The following is a 23523-nucleotide window of genomic DNA, read 5'->3' as shown; positions in this document are numbered from 1 at the left end:
GATGCGAGAAAAACCTGTTATTTCCTGTCTGAGCGCATCGCGAGAACTTGCACCATACGGATGCTAGGAATTTAAGGAGACTCAGCAGTTATCACACTAGAGTACGGCCAACGTACAAAATGTTAATCATGTCCAGTTCGAGGGAGATAGCCTTCCCCTATGGGGTCTGGTGCCATTAAACCCATCCGCACGGCCCGCCCGTGCTGCAAGATTTTTTGAGTGCTAGTCACAGGCTCATCAGTACTACCTGATCACCAAAGGGAGCCCTTCCTTACTCATAAAGCACGAAACCGCTAAAGACAGCCAGGCCGCCATAGATTGATAGGGCTTCGGCAACGGCAAGGCCGCGTAGGCCTAGTGGGAGGGCCATAGGGGCTATTGAACTTAGGGCCACAACCGTCACTCCAGCCAGGAGTGGACCGCCCATATATAGGTATTTCTCGTTTCTGCCGGTATTAGAAAAAGCTATATAACAAAAGAAAAAGGGAAACGGACTTAGCGGTGGCACCAACATACGACAGAGCACCGACGACACCACATGTGTAAAGTGCAGCGCGAGCTAGTATGGCTGGACTGAAGAAGAAGATAGGACTCAGGGTAGCTCCTTGGCAGACGTTAAATGCCTGTAGTCCTTGTGAGCACGTATATACGCTTAGAATGCATGCCTTCATACCGCCCAGAAAAGGTGCTTCTGTGTGGACTTCTCTGGAGGGGTGTAGTACACTCCCATCATGGTTCCAATGCTTCCGAGCAGACTGACACCAAGCACGGCCCCTGTGAGGAGACCAGAACACGTTCAAGATGTAACCCTGGCTAGATGTCCATCGTGACTCACATGGATTGGCTAGCATCATCCTGTAGGGGAGACCAGCTTTGAACATGCTCCTTGCGGAAAGAGCAGTCAGGGCGAGACCCCCTGCAGTGTACTTGAAGCTATCATGAAGATATGATCGTTCGACCGGGTTCAGAACATCTCTTGTGTCCCTATTTAAAAAGGCTTCTGCAACAATTATAGTACCCGCAACAGCTGCCTGAACATCATATTAGAGTGGAAACGTGGCAGAATTACTCAGATGGAACCTACGGCCGTAATTCCAAACCGCTTCCACGCCTCTTGTGAAGAATTCGCGGTAACAGCATGAGCATCTGTGGTGACTGAGCGAGAAAGTATTGCAGGCGCAGACAGCAAAGAGCGCTTTTGCCCGACGTTCGCCAGCAAACCACGACCTACACTTGGACCAGTGGAGAACGCGGCAATCCTAGGACACGTAGCAGACAGAAAGCTGTTGCGACACACTGCTGGTCTAAAGGCGGACGACAATCCGAGAATCAACATTGCGGTGAAGGAAGAACGAGACGACAGTGGAGAGTTGTCGTCAGCAGGTATACGATTAAAACGGTCGACGTCACTTGGACCTTCCGGCGATCACGTCACCACCCGGCAAGCAGATCTATATTATGTAAGCAGCCCGCAGTAGAAATCATGACTGGTTCAGCAGAGAAAAACGCTGAAGCGCTAGATATACATGCTCACTAGCTGGAACATAGGCACTAACCTAGGTCTCATATTGTGAGTACTTAAACAGCACGAAACAACAGATTTTTGGGGTAATCTCAGAGATATGGAGAAGGCATCGCTGTGTCACATTTACAGTCCAGTCGTTTCTCTATAAGGCTTACTACACCGCAGTGCAGTCGCAGCCCAAGTTAAGGGGCGGGGCTAGTTGGAACTGTCCCGACTGGTACAAAATTTGCGAGTGAGCCACAGGTTACCAAGTTACTGTTTACGGGTATGCAGTAATTAATGGTGGCTGCCTGGGTTGAGAATCGAGTGTGCGATAGGATCGCCCTCTGCGGTCGCAGGCGAACGGCTGTAGCATAACTAAACGTGAGGGCGCACTAAGCCAGTTTATTCTTTTACTCGTTCTCAACGAATTACCTACGACGTACAGTAATCAGCACAGCTACATTGCGACAGAAGAATAGACAAAGTATAAAATATACACCAGTAGCTAGGCCTCACGTGGTCTTCTGAATAGCATGCAATTTCGTTGGATCGACGATGACAACTGCCCGGTGCTCCGTCGCAAGAGCAATACGGCTGACATCCCCCCATTTTCTCCAGTCTATCTCAAAATATACCCAATCGCATACCAGCAGACCAAGACCAGACTTTGTCGCCCGTCTTGATTATTATCAGCTTCCGCCGTCCTGGTACAAGCAGGCGACTCACTTTTACATCGTACAACTGCAAATAGCCATCAGCCGCCTCCAGTCGCCAGCTGGAACCCCTCCGGGCTAAAGGACAGAGAATAAACAGGTTTGCTATGGTCAGTAAGAAGTTGCAAGCAATCTCCGGTTACGGAGTCCCATAGTCGCACAGTCATATCAAATGAAGCCCTGCAAACGGGATGAGATGGCCAGAGAATAAACGTCCGCCTGTAAACTTACGTGGCAACAAGTTCGTGCGTTCCTGGATCGGTGTACGGGCACCATTTAACGGACGTAAGGCATTTCGTATGACCTTTCAGAACTACAGGCGCCGGCATCTTATCCATGAGAATGGCTTCTAGATTCCATACTCGTGCAGTAGTATCGTCTGAGCCAGAAATCAAACGAGTGCGTGACGGATTGCATCTGACCATGGTCAGCTCGGCCGTGTGACCCCTAGGCGAAGTTCAGGAAGCAAGGACATAGGTACGGTAGGCATCGATGGAACATACCTTGAGTGTCTGTAATGGTTTGGTGCCGCTGAGAGAAACGATGTGGGCCAAGCAGTCGCCCCCAGAGCTAACGAAGATGGAATCGCCGATCCAATCCACATCCAGGCAACATGCATCTAGCAGAGACCGTATGAATCCATGGGAAATTTGAAAATCAGAGTAGAACGTAACCACCATGGTTTCGGTATTGTCGGTGCAGTCTCTTGTCTTTCACGTCCCATACACAAGAGGTGTTGTCCAAGCTTGCCGTGACGATCCACTGACCAGACGGTGAGAACTTAGCAGCGAATATAGGGCCCTAGGACGCGTTAACTATTTGCCAATTCGTTGTGGCTAACTTTCACCTTATGATGGTGGTCTATCATGTATGTCTTGCCTGATGTATCGCATATTCGAAGGACGGAGTCGAGCGACCCAATAGCTACTAACGTACCATCTTTGTTCCAGTCCAGAGAGGTCAAATCCGCTTTTGCAGAATTGGTAAGACTGATCTTCGCGGTGGGCTGCAAAGAAGAAACCACCAAGCCGTCATGCGAGTTGGTAGGAATATCCCAATACATAATCGTAGCATCCCTTGCACTGGATAGAGGTGAGCGACGATCTAACATATAGTGTGTTCATACCCAGTTATCAGGCTCCCGGTAGAGGTTGGATTCCAGGAAGCGACGAAAACCTTGATATTCTTGTTGGCGAAGGAAGGTGGGCTCGAGTGACAGTCTTACCTCCTGACTTGTGTGCTCGCAATACGGTTACTGCTTCTGATTTAGGCAGAGTAGCTCCTTTCGTCTTATGCTTTTTGAACACACCCTCCGTAAACAATGGTTGCAGCTCAAGCGAGAGACTTTACCTCCTTGGGAATTGTCTTGGGCATGCCTGAGCGGTGAAGTTCAATAGAAAGAAGGCCGAAATATGGAGAACACGCACCATCAACAGCCATTGCAGATTCACTATCTTCATCCTCTCTCCTGGGGCGTTTCTCGACATGCCCATCCTCACTAGAGGGCGTGACAGACTTCCGCTTGCTCTTCGTATCTCCAACGATTGCCAGAGAAGTGAGTCCCCCATTTGGCTGAGTAGACGGGTGTGACTGCCCATCTGCATCAAACGAGCATACGTGGTGCTCAAGGAGAGAGAAGTTATTCTTGCAGTTGCTTGCAAGACCGTCTTCCTTCCAATGAGCCTCGACTTCGCTGTAGAGGAGTGCTTTGCTGAGGAGTTCTACCAATTCTCCGCGTGGAATGTGCTTTTTGATGTGGTGTGAGTTGTCTAGACGGCCCTCCATACGGAGAGTGAATGCTGAATGCTGAAAGCCTGGTTGGAGAATGAGAATGCGCGGGGAATAAACCAGATACGCGAACCTGAATCCTGGAAGTATGCATGGATGAGGCAATTAACCTCCTCAGCGGTAATGGTCATAGTGCCCGCCATCGTTCTGCCAGTCAAGCCTAATAGCGAGGAAGACCTCCGTCGGAGTTGGAAAGCCTGTCTGTCGTGTACACTACACAACCAAAAGTACTCAGGATGCCCCCCAAAGCACTGCTATCTGTACAGTATATTCCAATGCTGATACTGTGAGATCTCGGGTAGCAGGTAGACTTCAAAAATGACTCATGACGATGACAACAAGCGTGTCACCCTCTCACAGGGGGTTGGTCTGCAGGCTAAGATTATATATCAAGTCCCCTGAGTCCGTGCCGCCTCTCAGTGCACGCCATGGAACCCCAGTACTACTTAGACAGGCCTTCAGACGACGACGATGACGAAGGCTTTGAGGGTCCAGATGCTTATCTCGACGGTGAGGATCACGACCTCGAGCTGGAAATCAACAACGATGATATGTCGACCGCACCCGTCAGCGCTACCACTATATCGCAGCTGCTGCACTGTAAGTGCCCCTACTACATATGCTTTTCGTTCTCAACAGATCGTCCAGCCCTTTTTGAACTGCAGCACGGTGATTCTTCGAGGCCAGTTACACAGACAAACGATGCTGACGACGGACAACTGGAACCCGGAATATTTTCGTTTGGCGACCTTCTGCGATCGGGTAGTAGCGGTGGACCTTGCATCTGCAGTGTTCGATTTTGACGAAGAAGAAGAAGGGATGGACGACGACGACGACTATTACGATGATGATTTCTTTATTGCAAGGCGCTATGGTTCAGTTCCTCGGCATGAGCAGTGGTTTCCTCCACATAAAGAGCCTCAACGGGAGGGCTTAGAACTATTGAGAGGGGGTGAATTTGGTCGAGTTACGAAGAAGCGCATCATGAACATATCACGCGTCTTTCTCGATAGGTCTTCGAGGCAAATTGGACCTACAAGGGAGGAGCTGGCGGGTGTAAGTACTTCGTATTTCTGTGCACGAGTTTTGCGTACAGATTGCTTCCTGACAGGATCTGATACCAAACAGTAATGGAACTGCCGTCGCCTCTCACGGAGCAAACCTTTATGCAGGCCAATTCTCCAAAGGTACTCGTCGCTACAAAGAATCACTTCGGTCCTCCTTATCTCTTCTTCAGATTCCTCGTTCTACTATACATGCAGTCAAGGTTGGTGCGGAATAAGGTCCCATGAAGGATGGAGTGTCAACTTCGCGTTTTCTAGATTTTCGCCTTCACGTTTATGACATGACAGCACCACCGTCGAAATACATTAGGCAACGCCGAAGTGCCAGGCGACCTATTACATCAGACTGGGACACTGACGATCGAGACCATGAGACAACCCTGAAGGTTCTTAAAATTATTGAAGGCAGGCAAGGTTCTTGGACGATCACCGACTCTCACCTAAGTCCAGACAACGAAAGGTAAGTTAGCTTATCCACACAAGACCCCCGGATCCAACTCAGCCGCCTATCCTTGTAGGATAATTTACTCGTCAATAGTAAACCAGATATTAGCCTCGATTCGTCATCGTACTCACCCATCGTTGTAGACACCCACAGTATATATGGCCAGCACCTTGGATTCTTCGACCGCCCAAACACCTATACGGTTTTCTGATCAAAACCGCCGGTCTGACAGAGGCGGTTTTGGAATCTGGAGTTGCAGATTCTCTGCTGACGGGAACGAAGTAATTGCCGGTGGCTCTGGCCACATTTTCGGTGGGTAGGAACCTTTGACAGATTCTCGGATGGTTCTTGACCGCCTGTAGTGTATAATCTTCCTGCGGACAGGAAAACCGTTGAGATCCACGCGCATGATGACGACGTTAACAGTTGCTGCTGGGCAGACAGTGTCTCGGGGAACGTACTCGTTAGTGCGTCGGACGACACATTCTTGAAAGTCTGGTGAGTTGCAAACGGGACTAATTCAGTCATTCTCAGGACGTCCATAACAGGGATAGACGTTCTTTGGGGATGTCACAGAAACCATCAGGTGTCTTGGTGGGACACACCGAAGGTATAACCAACGTATCGGCTAAAGGGGATGGTAGGTATGTCATATCAAATGGCAAGGATCAGGCGCTTCGCCTGTGGGATTTGCGAAGGATGAGGAGCAGCGCCGAGTTCGACAGGCTTCCACATAGACGTTATGGAGCTCCTGGGTATGATTATCGGTAATGAAGCCACGCCTACTTTTTGCGTTTGCAACTAATCACCGCCCAGATATGGGGACTACCCGAAACCGAGAAGAAATGCACACCCTAATGATTGCAGTGTGATGACCTATCGAGGTCATGCTGTTTTGCGCACACTCATTCGCTGCAACTTCAGTCCCGCTGAGACCACTGGAAGTAAATACATTTATTCGGGTTCTGCTGATGGGAGGATCCACGTGAGTATTACCAGGGTCACGACGCAGAGGGCAAACTGATGTGAGTGACATATGTAGATATGGTCGCTGGATGGTCGCATCGTAAAAGGTCCTTGATCGCTCTGAAACCTTACCTATGTCTTACCACCCTTCCGGGCCTGAATTGCAACCGCTACCGCGATCTCATACAGTTGTCTGCGTTCGTGATGTCAGCTGGAGTTCGACGGTAGTACCATATGTTCTGATATCAGTCTGGTCTGAGCTTACGTGTCCATTAGGAAGCCCGTCATGATGAGCGTCGGATGGGAAGGCTCACGAGCTGGAGGAAGCATCGTCGCTCGTCACGAGTGGAAAGGTCTCTCTAAGATGTCGTATTCGTTAGAAGATTGGGTGGAGAAACAGCGAGCTGAGGAAAACACCTCGCGGGTACCAGAATGGGGAGACCCCTGATGTAGATGAGGCGTAGCAGATATACGCGTTTGTATCAACTTAGCCCTACCTTTTGTACTGTCCTGCGCCGCCCTTCGATTCGAGTTGCTGTATCTCCCTTACTGTAATCGTGCAAGTGTCCTCCCTATCGGAACACGGAAGCCGTCCGCCAAGTTTCATCCAGTGCTGACAGCTTTACTGCTGCAAACCCCTGAAATTCACCACCGAGATGACCACGGACAACGCGAACGCACAATTGTTCGGATTTCCGCCAGGATACTTTGTGATCCGATCTCTTGCGACTGGTCGTCTTTGGGATGTCAGTGCAGATGCAGTCGAAGATGGGACAGAGGTCATCCTTTGGCCAGAGAAAGAGCACTCCCTCATCGAAAGTGAGCGTATAAGCAGCTTGAATTCGTTATAGCATGACGAGACCCACACACTGTTGGTAGGTTTGAGGAACCCAGATGCGAACAATCAGGTTTGCTGCACCTCTCGTGACGGTCGCTTACTCCCCAGTCTTACATATACATACTCGCGGGACGGATCTATAGGTATTCTTTATCGATACTTCGGGTGCACTGTGCTCGAGAGCTTCAGGTCATGCTATTGATGTCGAAGGTAAGCTATCGGCCATCGTGCAGCTGGCGCGCTCATGCGTTTATTGGTGTTTAAGGGGTGGAACGGCTCGTCCTGAGACATAGGAGACCCATTTCCAAGCCATATCCAAACGCATACTCTCACCCAATTCCGCAATTTTCTTATAATCCGAAGACAAGAGAGATTTCGGTGACATTTGCACAGAATCCAGCGTATCCTCAACCACGCGATGGCACGTCGAGCGCCTGGAGAAGGAAGACATACATCCTTTCCGCGATCCCGATGCTGAAACCACGTTCACTCGCCGACAATGCTTCCGACTTTATATCGAGTGCTGTAGCAACACCGTTATCTTTCTTTTCCGGAAGCAAAAGCACGAGCCCCAAGGCGACTCCAGAGGATGTGTTCCACGAGGGAATCGATTTGACTGAGGATGAAGTGTTGGAGCGAGAGAGAGGAGAAGAGGGTGAGGCAGATGACTCTCCAGAACTCATGAGAAGACTTCGCGTTCTTACCATTGATCCCGGAGACCCTCAGCCTGACGGAATCAATGCCAGGAAACGGAGGCAGTGGGAAATCCTAACACTGCGAACTACTCCTGCTCAACGTCGGGTGTAATGTAATTTACGTCGTAGTGGACCCTTCAGTGACTTCGCTCGTACTACCTGTCAACGTTCATGTACTTTTAGAGCTCTTTCACATGGAGCTTATCTACAATTTTTGCCTGTGGCCTCGAGATAAGCCCCACAGGCAGGCTGTAGTGGTACTTCCAAAGCACACCTATGAAGGCAGCAGCATCGACATTTCTGCTCCTTATCACCCATAGCGTCCTGGGGCACAGCCAACATCACTTTGGAGACGGTCAAGAAACGTGGCTATCAAAGTACGGAAAGCAAGTCGATCAGCCATTCTCCGGGCCATTGACCTTTTCGCATCTGGCTTATGCACGATGTTTGGAGGACGAGTCGATCGATTTTGACATTGCGATCCTTGGGATACCTATTTGATACTGGAACCTCGTACCGCCCAGGTGCTCGCTTTGGACCATATGCAATTCGTTCAGGAAGCAGGCGGCAAAGAGAAATCCGTGCCTACAGCCTTGCATGGGGTAGCAACCCTTACGAACAAGGCTCTAAGATCATTGATTGCGGAGACGTGTGTCACTGAAGAAGCATGAAAGTGCTCTGATCCTCACTGGCTTTCCAGGTCCCCGTCTCACCGTTTGACAATGCCCTTGCAATAGACCAAATGGAAGTCGCGTACTCAACTCTTCTGGCGCGTTCGATTTCGTCAAAGGCCCTTTCTGCATGGAAGCATGGTGCTGTTCTTGCAAAGGATGGCCGCGAGCATCCAAGAATTATCAGGTATGATGTTGTACGTCTTCACGTTAATGTGCACAGACGCTGCATATGTAGGTGACTTCCTAGCATGGGCGGCGATCACACCATCGTACTTCCCATACTGCGCGCACTCTACAAGATATATGGTCCCATTGCTGTGATACATTTCGACGCGCATTTGGATACTTGGTCCGGATATCCTGGAGCTGTTACAGAACAATCCCGTATCACTCACGGAACGTTCTTCTACACCGCTAGCCAAGAAGGCCTTATCTCCAACAATAGCATCCACGCTGGTATCAGGTGCAAGCTGACCGTGAGTTATGCGAAAGCGCGCAAGTACTAGGCTGAGTATGCATTGGAAGGGTTTGGACGATGTTGAGAATGACGAGTCCGTTGGCTTCCATTTCATTACCAGTGATGACATCGACATCCATGGCGTCCCCGCGATCATCAGGCGTATTAGAGAGAGAGTTGGAGATAGCCCCGTGTACCTAAGGTGAGACACTTTCAGTTGGGTGATAAATGGACTGATTTGGTTCTACTTGGTCAGTCTGGACATTGATGTCATCGGTAAGTAGAAATTCTCTTGGACATAGAAGGCGCTGAGCCCCGCTTGAGATCCTGGCCTTGCACCTGGTAGTGAGTCTTCTCCTTGACGGGTATCTTGTCCTTTGAACGCCAGAACGTTGTAGCTGGCACCCCTGAAGCTGGTGGATGGACCAGCAGAGAACTAAAGAGAATCATACGAGGATTAGTGGGGTTGAACTTCGTGTAAGCCTTTCGCAGATCATTCTATGCATTGGAATTCATCCATGTTCTCAGTGGCGCTGATGTCGTTGAAGTTGCTCCAGCATACGATCATGGTGTGCCTCCTTTGTGCTGAATGAGTGTAGGTGTAGGCTGATGAAAGTCGCAGCCGAGGTAACAGGAACTACAGCAGCGGACATTGTCCATGACTTGCTGTCCTTACTCGTCTTCCAAATGCCGCCAACCCAACCCAGCCGTTCTGAAATGTGGCCAAGAGATGAGCTGTGACATTCGGCACATGTGTCTTTCACACCGTGGTGTCATGACCCCCACGGTGCTGTGAAGCTGGAGCGAACGCTATCTTCTGGAGCTTCTGGCAGCTTCTATGCCCTGCAACTACCGGCAATACCTACATTTCTGCCACTTCTTTCGGTGTTCAAGTTACCCTGTTCAGTCGTGGAAGAATGCCTTACGCTTCCAATGAAAGTTGATAATGCTGTTGTAAGCTTGTGGGGCTCGGGGAACTCCGGCAATCTTGGATGCCGCTGGTTCGATAGTTCCGACGTAGCCGAAGAGCTGGTAGCAAATATAACGCAGATGGAACATAAGTATGACGATGAGCACTTGGAATACGATACACAAGAAGGGAGAACGCGTCAGGGTATCCTCAGAGTCGCACACGAGTCATCATCTGGGCAGTCCGTAAAGGCCATATAAGACATAGAGCAGGATAGGAAATTGTCGTGTAATTGTTTTATTAGCCTTTTCTCCCCCATTGTCCAGCCATGCCTGAAAGACCAGCTTCATAATCTGGTGGATTATCGTTATGGGTTGAAGGAGGGGACAATACAATACTCGTCCTTGGGTCCCTCGGGCCTCTTACAGGGCTTGCGGTCGTCGACGGTGCTCGCAGGATGTTGGTGTCAACGGTAGGTGGTGAGGCAGTTGGTTGGGGCACTGTGTAAGACGAACTTTGATAGAGTCTGTAGGGGTCGTTCGTCTGTGCTGATGGCACAGCATTGGTGCCGTACGCACCCCCACCAAGAGCGTAGCTCTGTTCAGGCTGATTGCCGCCGACAGGTGTATAAGCGTCGTAGGGAGCGCGTGATGGGGGTGATTGGGAGACAGTTCTGGCAGCATACCCGGGACTGTAAGTGATCACATTTTGTGAAGGTTCTGCGTATTGAGACTGCGCTCGTGTGTCGTACGGATTGTAATATGAGTTGTCTGCGGGGGCATCTGTAAAGAGGGTCATCATCCGGGACCTTTGAAAACGATTGAATTACTGACAAGCACTGTCTCCTGTAACGTGTCGATGTGGTTGGATGCCATATGGGTCCTGGTTGTAGTAGTTTGTCGGTGAGGGTTCATGCAGCGGGGCAAGAGACGGGGCGGGTGCAGGAACGATCGACGGGGGAATTGCAGGAGCGTGCGTGTGATGACGACGGCGCATATGATGAAGGATAGCTGGATGCAGTAAGCTGAGTTTGCGTACTGCCTCGTCGTCGAGGCTGGGGAGGATAAGATGGCACGTTATTAAATCCGTCAACAGCGCGAGTGCCGACAGGGGCTGGAGCATAGCCGCTCCCCGGGTACCCACTTTGGGAGCCCCGGGGACTGTAGCTGTCTCGATATTGGGGTCCATCGTCCAAGTAAATCTCGTCCCCATCCATTTTTGCCTTCAGTGGTTGAGACTGCTCAAACTCTTGGAAGGCGGGTAGGCCCGTTTCGCCCTGTGCTAGGCGTGCTTTACGGTCCGCCTCTGCCTTGACGGCATCGAGCCGTACATGTTCGCGGTTTCTGAAGCCGTTCGCATCGTCGTTTGGTTGTCCGCCCCACATGTCCTTCCCTCGTCTTCGGATACAGCATCTTCCTATTCCATAGAAGCATCCGCTGAAGAAGAGAAGGAGTGCGGCCACTAAAGTAAGCCATACAGCATTTCCAATGGAAGCAGAGCCTCCGGAGACGGAATTCATTTGTGACTTCGCTACGAAGAAGATGGCAATGTCGAAGATAAAAGCGATGAGTGCGACGGTAGCGCCGAAGCCAGAGATGCAGCTACTGAAGCAGCTCATTGCCATTTCGCGTACATGGGCGAGCAGACCGAACAGAGCTGCCACGCCTGCCAATCCAAATGCAACGATGTGGAGGACCAGAGCGTAGGTGAGCCATTTGACGACGACGGTTGGAATTTGTAGGCTTGAGTTATCTCCTACGAGTGCGTTGATATCTTGGACGCAGGGGATGAGAGTCGGCATGCGCGACCAGAGAACGTCCTGAAAGCTCACCCAGTTCGTAGCCGACGCCGGCACTCGAGCACGAGGTTGAACCAGATATTGTCATACAATAGCCCAGCGTTCCGAATGTGATTGTGCCATCGATGTTCTCGACGGTTAATGATGCCTTGAGGAAGTAAACAGACTTGATAAGTGGGACGGAGAATGATACCACTGCGAGCAGGATTGCCGCCACGGAAGTTACGATGAAACCGGGCGTTGCGGGTCTCATGCACCCCATCTTCTTTGAGCAAGATGCACACTACTTCGGCAACGTTTTATACAGCGACAAAAAGGAGAAAAACAAGAGAGGGAATGTACCAGAAACGAGGCTGATGAGCCCCGAAAGCCACAATTTGCTGGTCGAACAAGGGGAGTGGCTGTACCTACTGATTAGTATGTAACACAGTGCCAGCAGGTCACCTACGCCGCAGTGCTCAGCCTCACTGCTGTTCGCATTTCCATTCAAGATAATTTAACCGCTTGCGTTCTCCCCTGACCGTCTTTCCGTTGTCCAGAACGCCCTTCAACACGAATCCGCTCTTCTCGAACACCCGCAGGCTCCCCGCGTTTCCCACAAAGGTATACCCCGACATATGTCGCACCCCCATCCTCGGAATCGCCCACGAGTATAGGACAAGCCTCATGGCCGCCGACATGATCCCACGGCCATGGTGCGACGGGGCAATGTAATCTGGGAAACCAGTCAGTGACCAGTTGCTTGGCACATAAATGGACTCGCCTCCGAACGTCCAAACAATGCTGGGATCTCCGAGCGGCTTGCTTTCATTAATCTCAACTTGTTTCCTTCTCTCCTCCGGATCTAGTATTTCTTCGAACGGTGCTCTCCCGATATCGATGTCTCCGAGGTACACATCCGTTCCGTCCGGTAAGACCTCTCGGATGTGTCGAACTGGACATCCGCCGACGAGTTTTAGATAACCTCCTGGTCTCAACGTATCCTCCGCTGTCAGTTCATCTAGGATAGCTTTACTTTGTTGGGTAATGATTTCAATCCATTCCGCTGCATGTTCATCCGTGTATGGGATAGGCGGCCCCTCCAGCCACTGCCAGACACGCGGGTCATTCAGAATCGGCGGGAAACATTGCGCGTCGGAGAGACGTGGAGGGGTAATAATGATGTTTTCATTGGGCTGGGGAAGACGGAGAAACGGTTCCGCCGTTGCAGGGTTGACCTCAAGAGGGTATAGCTGACTGTGGGTCATGGTACTTAGTCCGTACCGCATCCTCTGACCGTACAGCTTTATTAGACAAACGCAAATCGGTGTCAGTCATCACAAGTCGGGCCAGTCAAGGATCGAGTCAGATTATCTTCCCGGCGCCCAAAGGTCATCATTGGTAAGGTGGTCGTTGGCGCGATTGCGTACTGCACGTAACGATGTTCCCTGTGATTATGCGGTGTCTACTATGAAAAGAATATCTGGTATTGTCTCGTGTTATTACTTCCTGTTCAAGTACGCAGCTTCTGCGACACTCAATGCCTCCTCGACTTTGTCTACATGGACACCGACGCCCTGAGAGCCCTCCTCTTTGCCTCCAGCCTGCGTCGGAAATGAATCCCTGGATATAGGCACTGACGAATTTACGCACCTTTCCGCCCAAAATCTCAGTTACCTTCGAAGCCCATATCTTGGCGTCAAAGCCTTGTGATCGGACAATTTCGGGAAGGTAGTTGGCATGTGCAACTTTGCCCCCCTCGGTATCAGCGCTAAAAACGTACACGGCTTTGCCGAGTTTCTTGCCCTGTGCAATAACATTTTGCAGGATCTAGATAACGTACTCAGTAATTGTAAATGACCGGCAAGTTCGTATTCACCTTCGCATTTCCATTCACCTCCAAGATCGCAAAATATCCCTCGGAGTCCGGCTTCTCCTGGAAGTGGGCTACGAGCGCATCTACTGCCTGTAGGTAGGTTTTAGAGACAAATGCCCTAAGTCATGGAAGTTAGGCGTACCGCTTTATTAGCTGCAGCTTCCTTTTCCTTGATTTGTTTATCGAATGCCTTCCGAACTGCGGCAAGGCGATCCTTGAGCTCAGCCTTCCGCAAGACAGAAATGTCTGCTTGGCCAAGTTCCTGAAATGGCAGTTACGACCGGGTAAGGCACATTTCTAAAACATTTCATACTCACCACACTAAGCGTCTTCAGTCCTGCATCCTTTTCCTTACCGGAGACCGACTCCAGTGCGTCTAGCCGCGCCTTGAACTCGTCTGCAACACGTGCAGCTTCGTGGGCTTCCTGTCCCGTGACTGCGGTTATTCTCCGAATGCCCTTGGCAATGCCTGATTCCTCCGTGATAACAAAATCCTTGATATCTCCTGTCTTAGCGACGTGGGTACCACCGCAGAACTCGATGCTCGTGTTTCGCCACATGGGATTCTCGGCATCGTTTGCGATTTCGTCGACATCATACCCAAGCACGACGACGCGGACAGGGTCAGGATATGCTTCGCCAAACACCGCACGTACACCCGGAATCTTGTAAGCCGTTTTCAGATCCAGGTCTTTACTATAAACTTTGACGTTGCGTGTGATCCAGTCAATGCTCATTGATTCAACCTTAGCTAGCTCGGGTAACGAAATCTGCGCCTTGTGCGAGAAATCAAAGCGGAGCTTCGTTGGTGCAACAAGTGATCCCTTCTGATCGATGTGGTCGCCCAAGACTTCGCGGAGACAGAAGTTAAGGACGTGCGTCGCAGTGTGGTTGCTCCTCAATGGCCATCTCCGAAGCTCATCGTAGGATGAAATGACCTCATCACCAACGTTCAGTTGGCCATACTTGAGGTAGCCAGTGTGAAGAACATATCCGCTGTATGCCTGAACATTAGTAACCTCGAAGTCACAAACATCGTCGATAACGATGTTTCCCGTGTCGTACTCTTGACCGCCTGCTTCGGCATAAAAACTCGTGCGGTCCAGCAAAATGCCCAAGTTGGCACCCTCAGGTATACTTGACGTCGACGAAAGGAACTGACGGTTATAGAAGATGCCCTTGACCTGGGCGCTGATGTTGCCGGTACCTTGAGAACGTGTCAGAGTCCTCCTAGGCCAAATGATTATGAGGGCGCTCACCAAACTTTGCCGAGTCGTCCGTCTTTGGGATTGCAGTATTCTTCTCGAGCGCTGCCAAGTCATGGACGTCAAGCTTGAGTGCCTCTGACTTATCCTTCTTAAATGTCCCTTTGCTAGCAAGCTTGGACCGTTCCTGCGCCGCCTCAAACTCCTTTTCGTTAACTGTCATGCCGAGCTCTTCCGCCATCAGTCGCGTCAAATCAACCGGGAATCCGAAGGTATCATATAATCGCCACACGTCAGCGCCGCCGAGTTCATTCGAGCCCACCTCCTTCGCTTTGGAGGCATATTGATCAAAGAGCTTCTCGCCTCGGTCAAGCGTTCGAGAAAATGATTCTTCTTCCTCGTCTAGGATTTCCTTGATCTCATCTTGTTTCCGCTTGAGTTCGGGGAAAACATCACCCTGTCGACCTCTCAGTATTAGCACGAACGAAACGTCGCGCAAAGGGTAAGCCGACCATTTGTTCGACGACGACGAGCATCAACGACGAGAAGAAGGTCCCGATCGGTGCACCGAACTTCTTTCTGACGTACCGGCACCCCCGACGCAAGATGCGACGAAGGACGTAACCCCTGCCGACGTTATTTGGCATGCCACCGTCGCTCAAGGCAAATGACAGGGTGCGGACGTGATCGGCGATGACTCGGTAGGCGGTGTCGATGCCGTCTACGTCTTCCGCACCGAATTTGCCGGTGTATGGACGAGCACCCGTGAGTTCTTCTATCCTGGCCATGATGGGTGAGAACACATCGGTGTCGTAGTTGGACATCTTCTCCTGAAGTACGGACACAACACGTTCGAATCCCATGCCCGTGTCGACGTGTTTTTGTGGTAATGGTTTGAGCGTGCCGTCTGTTTCCCGGTTGAATTGGATAAAGACGTTGTTCCATATCTCGACGACCGTCGGGTCGTCACCGTCGACGAGATGAGCGACCTCACGGCCACCTATCCGGTCGACGTGTACTTCGCTAGGATACGTTAACTAGTTTCCAGAGGGACTGGAGAGGGGAATACCTGCAGGGTCCACAAGGACCGGTCGAGCCCATCTCTAAGGCAGCCGTTAGCGTATGCGACGTCCGAAACGAAGACACGCACCCCAAAAGTTAAATTTTGAGGGTATAACGTGTGTGGGGTCCATTCCAAGACTCAGCCAAGTTTGTTTTGCCTCGTCGTCGGAAGGTATGTTGTTTGGAGGATCGCCTGCGAAGTACGTGACATATAATCTCTCTTTGGGCAACTTGAATACATGAGTGAGGAGCTCGAAAGTGAACGTAATAGACTCTTTCTATGTCGTGGATGTGACATGAGCGGGTGGTTTCGGCTCTTGCGGCGGCCGAGGCGTACCTTGAAGTAGTCACCAAAGGACCAATTTCCGAGCATCTCAAAGAATGTATGGTGGTAGGAGTCTTTCCCAACATCCTCGAGATCTGGGTGAACTCGGGTGAGATCGGCAGTCGGTGGAGAAGGAGGAACATACCATTATGTTTGCCGCCAGCTCGTATGCATTTTTGCGTGTTGAATGCACGTTTGAGTTTTCCTCGCTCAGAATTGGCATCTACGGTTCCGAGGAAGATGGTTTTGAACTAATTCGAGTGAGTGAGGGAGTCAGATTGTGTCGATGGGAGTCAAGAGATGTGTCGCATGCCTGATTCATGCCGGCGTTGGCGAAGAGGAGGGTTGGGTCATCGTAAGGGATGGTCGATGACGAGGGTACGAATGTATGGCCCCGATTCCTGAAGTAATCGAAGAATTCCTGTCGTACTCTGCGAGCTGGCCAAGGACCGTTGTAAGTGGACATCCTGCGTAGCGGTGGTAGGAGAGATCGATAACGGATCATCCCAGTACCTTAATCTATTAGCAGAAGCAGTGACTCGATGCTTAGTAGCAATAGTGACTCGGTGCTAAGTACTAATAGTGACTCAATGCTAATCCCAACTACTATAAGACAAGAACGCGCCTGCCCTCAACTCATAGATCGATAAGGCCCCCCCAGAAAAAATCCGAATCGCAATCCCGCCGCGTCGTTGTTTTCAGCCGACTCTCATCTCGTTGCATATCTTCTCTGCCCTGTAGTTCAAGATGGTGTACGTTCTTCTCTCTCTTTTCGTTCCAATCCACTCTTATCAGTTCCCGTTCGATGCAGCAACTTCACAGTAGGTGTGTATATCCATCGCACGTCTCCTCATCATCCCATGAACTTCGCCTCCAGACCAGATCCGGGTCTTGATGGACCGGCCCACCAACATTCGTAACATGAGTGTCATCGCTCATGGTATGCTCTCTCCTATCGCTCTATCACTCATCTTATCTACATCCTCACCTTCACAGTCGATCACGGCAAATCTACTCTCACAGATTCACTCGTCTCAAAAGCTGGTATCATTGCTTCGGCAAAAACTGGTGAAGTGCGTTTTACGGACACCCGTGAGGACGAAAAGGAGCGTGGTATTACAATCAAGTCCACCGCCATTTCAATGTACTTTGAAATGGGCAAGGATGAGGTCGAAGTCATCAAACAAAAAACTGATGGCACGTTTTTATCACTCCTGTTCATTCTGCCCCTTTTCCTTATATTCCGTCGCAGGAAACGAATTCTTGATCAACTTGATCGACTCCCCAGGACATGTCGACTTCTCCTCAGAAGTCACTGCAGCACTTCGTGTAACTGATGGTGCCCTTGTCGTTGTCGACTGTATCGAAGGTGTCTGCGTTCAAACAGAGACCGTCCTTCGTCAGGCCCTTACAGAACGTATTAAACCCGTCGTCATCATCAACAAGGTCGACCGTGCTCTCCTCGAACTTCAAGTACAAAAAGAAGACCTCTACCAAACATTCCAGCGTACCATAGAAACGGTCAACGTCATCATCTCAACTTACCATGATGAAGCTCTTGGTGACGTTCAGGTCTACCCCGAGAAGGGTACCGTTGCTTTTGGCTCAGGTCTACACGGATGGGGCTTCACCCTCCGTCAATTCGCCGGTCGCTACTCCAAGAGATTCGGTGTGCCAATGGACAAGCTAATGGCCAAACTTTGGGGTGATAACTTCTTCAACCCTGTCACACGCAAGTGGTCAACGAAATCTGTCGACGGTGACGGTAAACCTCTCGAGCGCGCTTTCAACATGTTCGTTCTTGATCCCATCTACAAAATCTTCGACGCCGTTATGAACTTCAAGAAGGATCAGATCGCCCCCATGTGCGAGAAACTCGACATTAAGCTCCTTCAGGAAGAGCGTGACCAAGAGGGAAAGCCTCTTCTCAAAACTATCATGCGCAAGTTCTTGCCTGCAGGTGACTCCCTCTTGGAGATGATTGTCATTCATCTTCCTTCGCCCGCAACCGCTCAGCGTTATCGTGTCGAGACTCTCTACGAGGGTCCTATGGACGATGAATCCGCTATCGGTATCCGTGATTGCGATCCAAAAGGTCCTCTCGTACTATATGTATCGAAGATGGTGCCTACATCGGACAAGGGTCGGTTCTATGCATTCGGTCGTGTCTTCTCTGGAACTGTTCGCTCTGGTCCCAAGATTCGTATCCAGGGTCCTAACTACGTCCCTGGAAAGAAAGATGACTTGTTTGTCAAGTCCGTTCAGCGCACCGTTCTTATGATGGGCCGTTATGTGGAGCCCATAGAAGACTGCCCGGCCGGTAACATTGTCGGTCTTGTCGGCATCGATCAGTTCCTGCTCAAAAGCGGAACTCTCACCACTTCCGAAACCGCACACAACATGAGGGTGATGAAGTTCTCCGTCTCCCCCGTCGTCCAAGTCGCCGTCGAGGTCAAAAATGCGGCCGATCTTCCTAAGCTCGTCGAAGGTCTCAAGCGTCTCTCGAAATCGGATCCCTGTGTCCAGGCTTGGATTGCTGATACTGGTGAGCACATTGTCGCAGGTGCCGGAGAACTCCACTTGGAAATTTGCCTCAAGGTACGTGTGCCGTGATTTGTGTCAGAATTCTCTACTTAGCCTGCGTGAAATCAGGACTTGCAAGAAGACCATGCTGGCGTCCCGCTCAAGATTTCGGACCCCGTCGTCGGTTACTGTGAGACGGTGAAAGCCGAGTCGTCGATTGTTGCCTTGTCCAAATCCCAAAACAAGCACAACCGTATATACGCCAAGGCTCTGCCCCTCGACGAGGAGCTCACCAAGGCCATCGAGGGCGGCGTTATCAGTGCCCGTGACGACTTCAAGGCGCGTGCACGTATCCTCGCCGATGAGTACGGTTGGGATGTCACCGACGCCAGGAAAATCTGGTGCTTCGGTCCTGAGACAACAGGCCCCAACTTGCTGGTTGATGTTACCAAGGGTGTCCAGTACCTGAATGAAATCAAGGATTCTTGTGTTGCTGCCTTCCAGTGGGCGACAAAAGAAGGTGTCTGCGCTGAGGAGAAGATGCGCGGTGTTCGCTTTAACATCCTTGATGTGACGGTATGTTTGCCGTGCGCTCTATTTTTATTACAGTGGTTTTACAACGTGCCCCGTCCCAGCTACATGCTGATGCCATCCACCGTGGTGGAGGACAAATCATCCCTACGTGCCGTCGCGTCTGCTATGCCGCTTGCTTGCTTGCAACTCCAGGTCTTCAGGAACCTGTATACCTCGGTGAGCGTCAACCTTCGTGTTTGTTTGTATTTAAACTTAAGACGTGCGTGCAGTGGAAATACAGTGTCCTGAGAACGCTATCGGCGGTATCTACAGTGTATTGAACAGGCGTCGTGGTCAAGTCTTCAGTGAGGAGCAGAGGCCGGGAACACCGATGTTCACAGTCAAGGCATACCTCCCTGTCATGGAGTCCTTTGGTTTCAACGGTGATCTCCGCTCGCAAACCGGTGGACAGGCATTCCCCCAAAGTGTATTCGACCACTGGGAACTTATGAACGGCTGTACGTAAACCGATCGTCTTGGTGACGACGATGTGCTCATCGTTACTTTTGCCCAGCGCCCCTTGAGAAGGGCAGCAAACTCGAGGAACTCGTCAAGAATATCCGTATACGCAAGGGTCTCAAGGTGTGTTTGCTGGATGCCAGTGATGTGACCTTGCCTTACGCTTTTTATCACAGCCTGATATCCCGCCGCTCGACTACTACTATGACAAGCTGTAATGAGGATTGTTCTCGAAATCGAGAACTTACGTGTTGTAGTACCATCCACCAATTTTCATTTGTACTATCTTCTGGGCTGTGTTGCGGATTAGATCGAATCACAACCAGTGCCTCTATGACTCATTGGATCCGAAGTTGACTCTAGTGAGTCGGTTGCTAGATGTTCTGAGTCAGCCGAACTACTAGCTAGTCATCATCGCACCCGAAAGCGGATTATAAAGGCGATCTGAGAAGTGAGCAAACTGAGTGATTCGTTGACGATGTCAGATACCCCCGAGGCACTAGCTACCCCTGCCGGTGTCCAAGCCTATCTCGAAGACACGGCTTTTGCCTCACGCACAGTCGACCTTCTGAAAGGAGGGTATTCCGCCTTCACGTACAGGATTCATCTGCGTACACCTATCGATAGAAGATCGACCTTTGTCCTGAAATATACGCCTTCATATGCGGCTGCATCCATAGGCGAACGCCACACGGATGCTGCTTTCTGCGGAACGTCAGGTAAGTCTGATGAGATTCGTCAGCGTTTGTGACGGCAAGCTGACGTAGGTGCTGAACAGAAGTTCGAAGCCGAGGCATTCCGGCTATCTCGCCAGTTGTCGATACGAAGCGGTGAGATCACCGTGGAGGTTCCCGCCTTACGCCTCTATGACGAAGAAAAGCATGTCATGATAGTCGATGACGCTGGAACTGACGCGCGTACCTTGAAGGAGATCCTGATCAACGAGAGTCTTCCGACAGCTCTGCTCCAGGAGATGGGGACTGCACTCGGATATTTCCTCAGCCACCTACATGGATTGAGCGAGTGTCACGATGTCGACCTGAGCCTATTCACGAACAACGAGGTCGGGAAGATGATTACAGCTTGGATGACATACAGTCGGACTGTCTCCACGCTGACTGGTAAGGACGAGATTCCCGCGCTCTCGAACCCTCCTCTCGAGATCTCCGGCGAGAAGCTAGCGGCTTTCTCCAAGCTGGTGGAGATAAGATCGAGAGAGATTCACTCTTCGACTGGTTCGGACGTCATGACCCATGGCGACTTCTGGCCGGGTAATATAATGGTGTGCCTTCGACGAGGTGCGAACGGGACGGTAGAGGCCGTGGAAAAATTGTATGTTGTGGACTGGGAGGTAGCGAAGATGGGACTTCCAGGGTTGGATCTTGGCCAGCTCTGCGCGGAACTGTATCTCATCTCGAGATTCTATCCCCGTCGCAAGGAGTCTGCGGAAGCAGTGATAACCTCCTTCCTGTCAACGTACAGGCGGTGCAACAATAAAGTGGATCCTGCGCTCGCAGGCGTCACTGTGGGTCACATTGGCGCGCACCTGGTAACATTGGGTCCTCGCATCAGTTGGGGCGGTCGGGAGCAGACCAGGAAGGTAGTACAAGAGGGTGTAGAAATGCTTACGCTTGGGTGTACGGGCTCTGTGTCATCGTTACAGGAAAGCATCGTAGGACCACTCCTGTCTGAGTAGTAGGATATAGACTTACGTCGTCATCCGCCATCACATTACCCAAACCAGTCAATATGCCCTCTAACCTTGCGGAACTCCCATCAGAAATATACTCAGCGATTTTGACCCAAGTTCCCCCAGACGAGAGGCAGCAGGCAGTCTTATCGCTTTCTAGAGCCATCCCGCAGTCTCCGGTGCCCTTGCACCATCTATTCGAATGCATCCGCTTAAAGACGTCCGAGGGTGTTTTTCAGTTGTACCGCCGTGTTCGTGGTTCCCCAGAGGAGGCCGGTTGGGTGAAGTCATTCGCGTTGGAGACTTGGACGGTCGACGCAGATATAGTGGTCAACTTAGTATTCGTCCTCACTTGCCTTCGCAGGATCACGCTGTTTGTTGGACCGAACTTCGCACCAGAACATCTGGAGGAGATATTAAAAAAGCCGCGAGAGGACTTGCTCTGCCTATCGTTGCGCTTTCGACCCTAGTAAGCCACCTCATCCATCTGCGAGTTCAAGGTCCAACGTCCAACTGCCAACTACAGTACCATACTAGCGTACAAAAAGCCACTTATTATCAATTCCTCAAGGTACTTATGTCTCAGTCTTCTCCCAAACCCATCACGAAGCCAGTTGATGCCAAACACTAGGGTGCATATTTTGACACCACTCTGCAAGCACTCGCTCGATGGCCATCGTACAGCCTGCCTACATTATCGATCGTACAGGATCCTTTGGACCCTGAAATAGCTCGGGCACAGCGCTTTGCACAGCCCCTCGTATTCTTTCACCTCGATGTATTGTCGAAGCTGGTGTGCTCGCCCTGTTTTCGGTCAGCATCAAATTTTCGACTCCGGATCCCTTCGCGGCAGGTTGCACCTTTCTTGTTCAACACCCCCAGAACTGCTACGGCATTTGACCCTCCTGGACTTGTCGACGTGTCATGTTCGGTCTGTAGATGTAGAGGGGCTGCTGGTTCGGTTCAGCCATCTGAAACATCTAATCTTGGACGGTTGCACTATTGCGCAAGGGCAATCACACGAGGGGGATTGGGCGGCCGTTGGCAAGATGGTTGCGCTGGGGACCGTCAAGGCAGCTAAAGACCGGGAGAAGAAGCTGAAGACCTGGTTGGAGAGCAACGCAGCTCGTCTGCAGACCAGCGAAGGCGGTATTTCACAGCAGCCTATCGGCGAGCAGCGCACAGGAAGAAGAATTAGGCCCGGACGGCGCGGTCTGGCGACAGCTACAATTTCCCTCCGAGACTCTCCGCCAAGAGAGGCAGTTCACGTCGTTCACCATAACATCAGCGTCCCAAAAATTCGTGTCTTACCCGCTGCTCCTACCATCTGCTCCCTCAGCACCACTCTCGATGCCCACAACAGGGACATACATACCATTCGGACGGAGTTTCAGCAAGGGTGGGGGGAGGGTATTGCTCAATTGAATGCCATCCACAGACGATTGTATCAATCCTGGAAGAATGGCGTCAGAGTAATGTGCATTTCGGATGACCAAGACATGGGGGATGGGTTTGAAGGCTTGGAAGACATTGAAAGCGAGACTCTCTTTTATGATGTCCTCTGCATGGCCCCTGTCCTGTGTCTCGCAGATTCCAACGGGACAAACGAACATGCGGAGGGATGTGGCCATGCTGCGGCTATTCACATATGGGACGACGCTATCTAGACTGTAGACGGATCGGCTGGTCTGGTGGGATTACGAGCGACACGGCGAGTCTAAGACGCGGTACAATAGGTTGGAGGTTGGCGATAGGTAGATATATTTAAAAGCGTTTCCCTGTCCAACATTCGCTTGGTGACTTCGTGCGGCCGTCGCAGAGAGGCCCGAGTTCTATCGGGGTTCTTTGAAGTTTGGACACTACTCGATATTACGAATAGGTGACCAACGGCTGTTGGTTGCATTGCTCGTGACACGCGCGTTGAACATTTTTGCCACCTGTACCTTGTGCACTGCTGAGAACCGACACTAGTAGTG

At 51.0% G+C, this 23523-nt stretch overlaps 11 protein-coding genes across 11 annotated transcripts; 6 read left to right on the top strand and 5 right to left on the bottom strand.

Annotated features, from left to right (window-relative positions):
- Positions 1 to 122: 122 nt before the first annotated feature.
- On the bottom strand, positions 123 to 1336 carry F5J12DRAFT_892370 (Bax inhibitor family protein; the record flags this gene model as incomplete). The annotated part of the gene is made up of 6 exons (XM_051747568.1): positions 123 to 222; positions 276 to 446; positions 496 to 623; positions 674 to 774; positions 836 to 1031; positions 1085 to 1336. 6 exons carry the CDS (start codon positions 1334 to 1336, stop codon positions 123 to 125), a joined length of 948 nt encoding a protein of 315 aa, XP_051600694.1.
- A 555-nt stretch (positions 1337 to 1891) lies between these two features.
- On the bottom strand, positions 1892 to 4417 carry F5J12DRAFT_828486 (WD40 repeat-like protein). Its single transcript, XM_051745621.1, has 11 exons — positions 4082 to 4417; positions 3648 to 4034; positions 3571 to 3596; positions 3438 to 3515; positions 3347 to 3396; positions 3068 to 3302; positions 2895 to 3021; positions 2724 to 2839; positions 2452 to 2651; positions 2290 to 2400; positions 1892 to 2228 (listed from the first exon to the last, which is right to left on the bottom strand). The coding sequence occupies exons 1-11, from the start codon at positions 4149 to 4151 to the stop codon at positions 2132 to 2134; spliced, it is 1497 nt and encodes a 498-aa protein (XP_051600693.1). The 5' UTR covers positions 4152 to 4417; the 3' UTR covers positions 1892 to 2131.
- On the top strand, positions 4418 to 7065 carry F5J12DRAFT_828467 (WD40-repeat-containing domain protein). Its single transcript, XM_051745620.1, has 11 exons — positions 4418 to 5064; positions 5120 to 5195; positions 5246 to 5275; positions 5331 to 5532; positions 5591 to 5609; positions 5661 to 5829; positions 5880 to 6015; positions 6066 to 6284; positions 6334 to 6502; positions 6591 to 6707; positions 6764 to 7065. Exons 1-11 carry the CDS (start codon positions 4828 to 4830, stop codon positions 6929 to 6931), a joined length of 1542 nt encoding a protein of 513 aa, XP_051600692.1. The 5' UTR covers positions 4418 to 4827; the 3' UTR covers positions 6932 to 7065.
- A 74-nt stretch (positions 7066 to 7139) lies between these two features.
- On the top strand, positions 7140 to 8128 carry F5J12DRAFT_720159 (uncharacterized protein; the record flags this gene model as incomplete). The annotated part of the gene is made up of 4 exons (XM_051741220.1): positions 7140 to 7302; positions 7363 to 7391; positions 7465 to 7531; positions 7587 to 8128. 4 exons carry the CDS (start codon positions 7140 to 7142, stop codon positions 8126 to 8128), a joined length of 801 nt encoding a protein of 266 aa, XP_051600691.1.
- A 162-nt stretch (positions 8129 to 8290) lies between these two features.
- On the top strand, positions 8291 to 9984 carry F5J12DRAFT_75297 (Ureohydrolase). The gene is made up of 9 exons (XM_051742106.1): positions 8291 to 8665; positions 8717 to 8874; positions 8938 to 9166; positions 9216 to 9349; positions 9404 to 9423; positions 9472 to 9492; positions 9546 to 9624; positions 9676 to 9716; positions 9770 to 9984. The coding sequence occupies exons 1-9, from the start codon at positions 8453 to 8455 to the stop codon at positions 9886 to 9888; spliced, it is 1014 nt and encodes a 337-aa protein (XP_051600690.1). The 5' UTR covers positions 8291 to 8452; the 3' UTR covers positions 9889 to 9984.
- Positions 9985 to 10357: 373 nt separating this feature from the next.
- F5J12DRAFT_892365 (pali-domain-containing protein) lies at positions 10358 to 11858 on the bottom strand (the record flags this gene model as incomplete). Its single annotated transcript, XM_051747567.1, has 3 exons — positions 10358 to 10839; positions 10891 to 11067; positions 11096 to 11858. The coding sequence occupies 3 exons, from the start codon at positions 11856 to 11858 to the stop codon at positions 10358 to 10360; spliced, it is 1422 nt and encodes a 473-aa protein (XP_051600689.1).
- A 461-nt stretch (positions 11859 to 12319) lies between these two features.
- Positions 12320 to 13102, bottom strand: F5J12DRAFT_905434 (acyl-CoA N-acyltransferase; the record flags this gene model as incomplete). The annotated part of the gene is made up of 2 exons (XM_051748659.1): positions 12320 to 12570; positions 12619 to 13102. The coding sequence occupies 2 exons, from the start codon at positions 13100 to 13102 to the stop codon at positions 12320 to 12322; spliced, it is 735 nt and encodes a 244-aa protein (XP_051600688.1).
- Positions 13103 to 13336: 234 nt separating this feature from the next.
- On the bottom strand, positions 13337 to 16768 carry F5J12DRAFT_905433 (tRNA synthetases class II (A)-domain-containing protein; the record flags this gene model as incomplete). Its single annotated transcript, XM_051748658.1, has 12 exons — positions 13337 to 13438; positions 13488 to 13664; positions 13714 to 13800; positions 13853 to 13972; positions 14028 to 14917; positions 14970 to 15372; positions 15428 to 15938; positions 15985 to 16018; positions 16066 to 16255; positions 16315 to 16397; positions 16448 to 16553; positions 16616 to 16768. 12 exons carry the CDS (start codon positions 16766 to 16768, stop codon positions 13337 to 13339), a joined length of 2856 nt encoding a protein of 951 aa, XP_051600687.1.
- Positions 16769 to 16942: 174 nt separating this feature from the next.
- On the top strand, positions 16943 to 20324 carry F5J12DRAFT_828431 (P-loop containing nucleoside triphosphate hydrolase protein). The gene is made up of 10 exons (XM_051745619.1): positions 16943 to 17054; positions 17114 to 17127; positions 17180 to 17242; positions 17299 to 17499; positions 17555 to 18900; positions 18955 to 19401; positions 19461 to 19575; positions 19629 to 19856; positions 19913 to 19980; positions 20034 to 20324. The coding sequence occupies exons 1-10, from the start codon at positions 17050 to 17052 to the stop codon at positions 20073 to 20075; spliced, it is 2529 nt and encodes an 842-aa protein (XP_051600686.1). The 5' UTR covers positions 16943 to 17049; the 3' UTR covers positions 20076 to 20324.
- Positions 20325 to 21568, top strand: F5J12DRAFT_828423 (kinase-like domain-containing protein). The gene is made up of 2 exons (XM_051745618.1): positions 20325 to 20576; positions 20625 to 21568. Exons 1-2 carry the CDS (start codon positions 20336 to 20338, stop codon positions 21551 to 21553), a joined length of 1170 nt encoding a protein of 389 aa, XP_051600685.1. The 5' UTR covers positions 20325 to 20335; the 3' UTR covers positions 21554 to 21568.
- On the top strand, positions 21569 to 23523 carry F5J12DRAFT_828420 (uncharacterized protein). The gene is made up of 4 exons (XM_051745617.1): positions 21569 to 22016; positions 22085 to 22118; positions 22179 to 22460; positions 22495 to 23523. The coding sequence occupies exons 1-4, from the start codon at positions 21607 to 21609 to the stop codon at positions 23212 to 23214; spliced, it is 1446 nt and encodes a 481-aa protein (XP_051600684.1). The 5' UTR covers positions 21569 to 21606; the 3' UTR covers positions 23215 to 23523.

The sequence above is a fragment of the Pisolithus orientalis genome, assembly GCF_024613125.1.
Source record: "Pisolithus orientalis strain OTSU chromosome Unknown F5J12scaffold_12, whole genome shotgun sequence".
Taxonomy (NCBI): domain Eukaryota; kingdom Fungi; phylum Basidiomycota; class Agaricomycetes; order Boletales; family Pisolithaceae; genus Pisolithus; species Pisolithus orientalis.
This window is presented reverse-complemented; position numbering and strand designations above follow the sequence as displayed.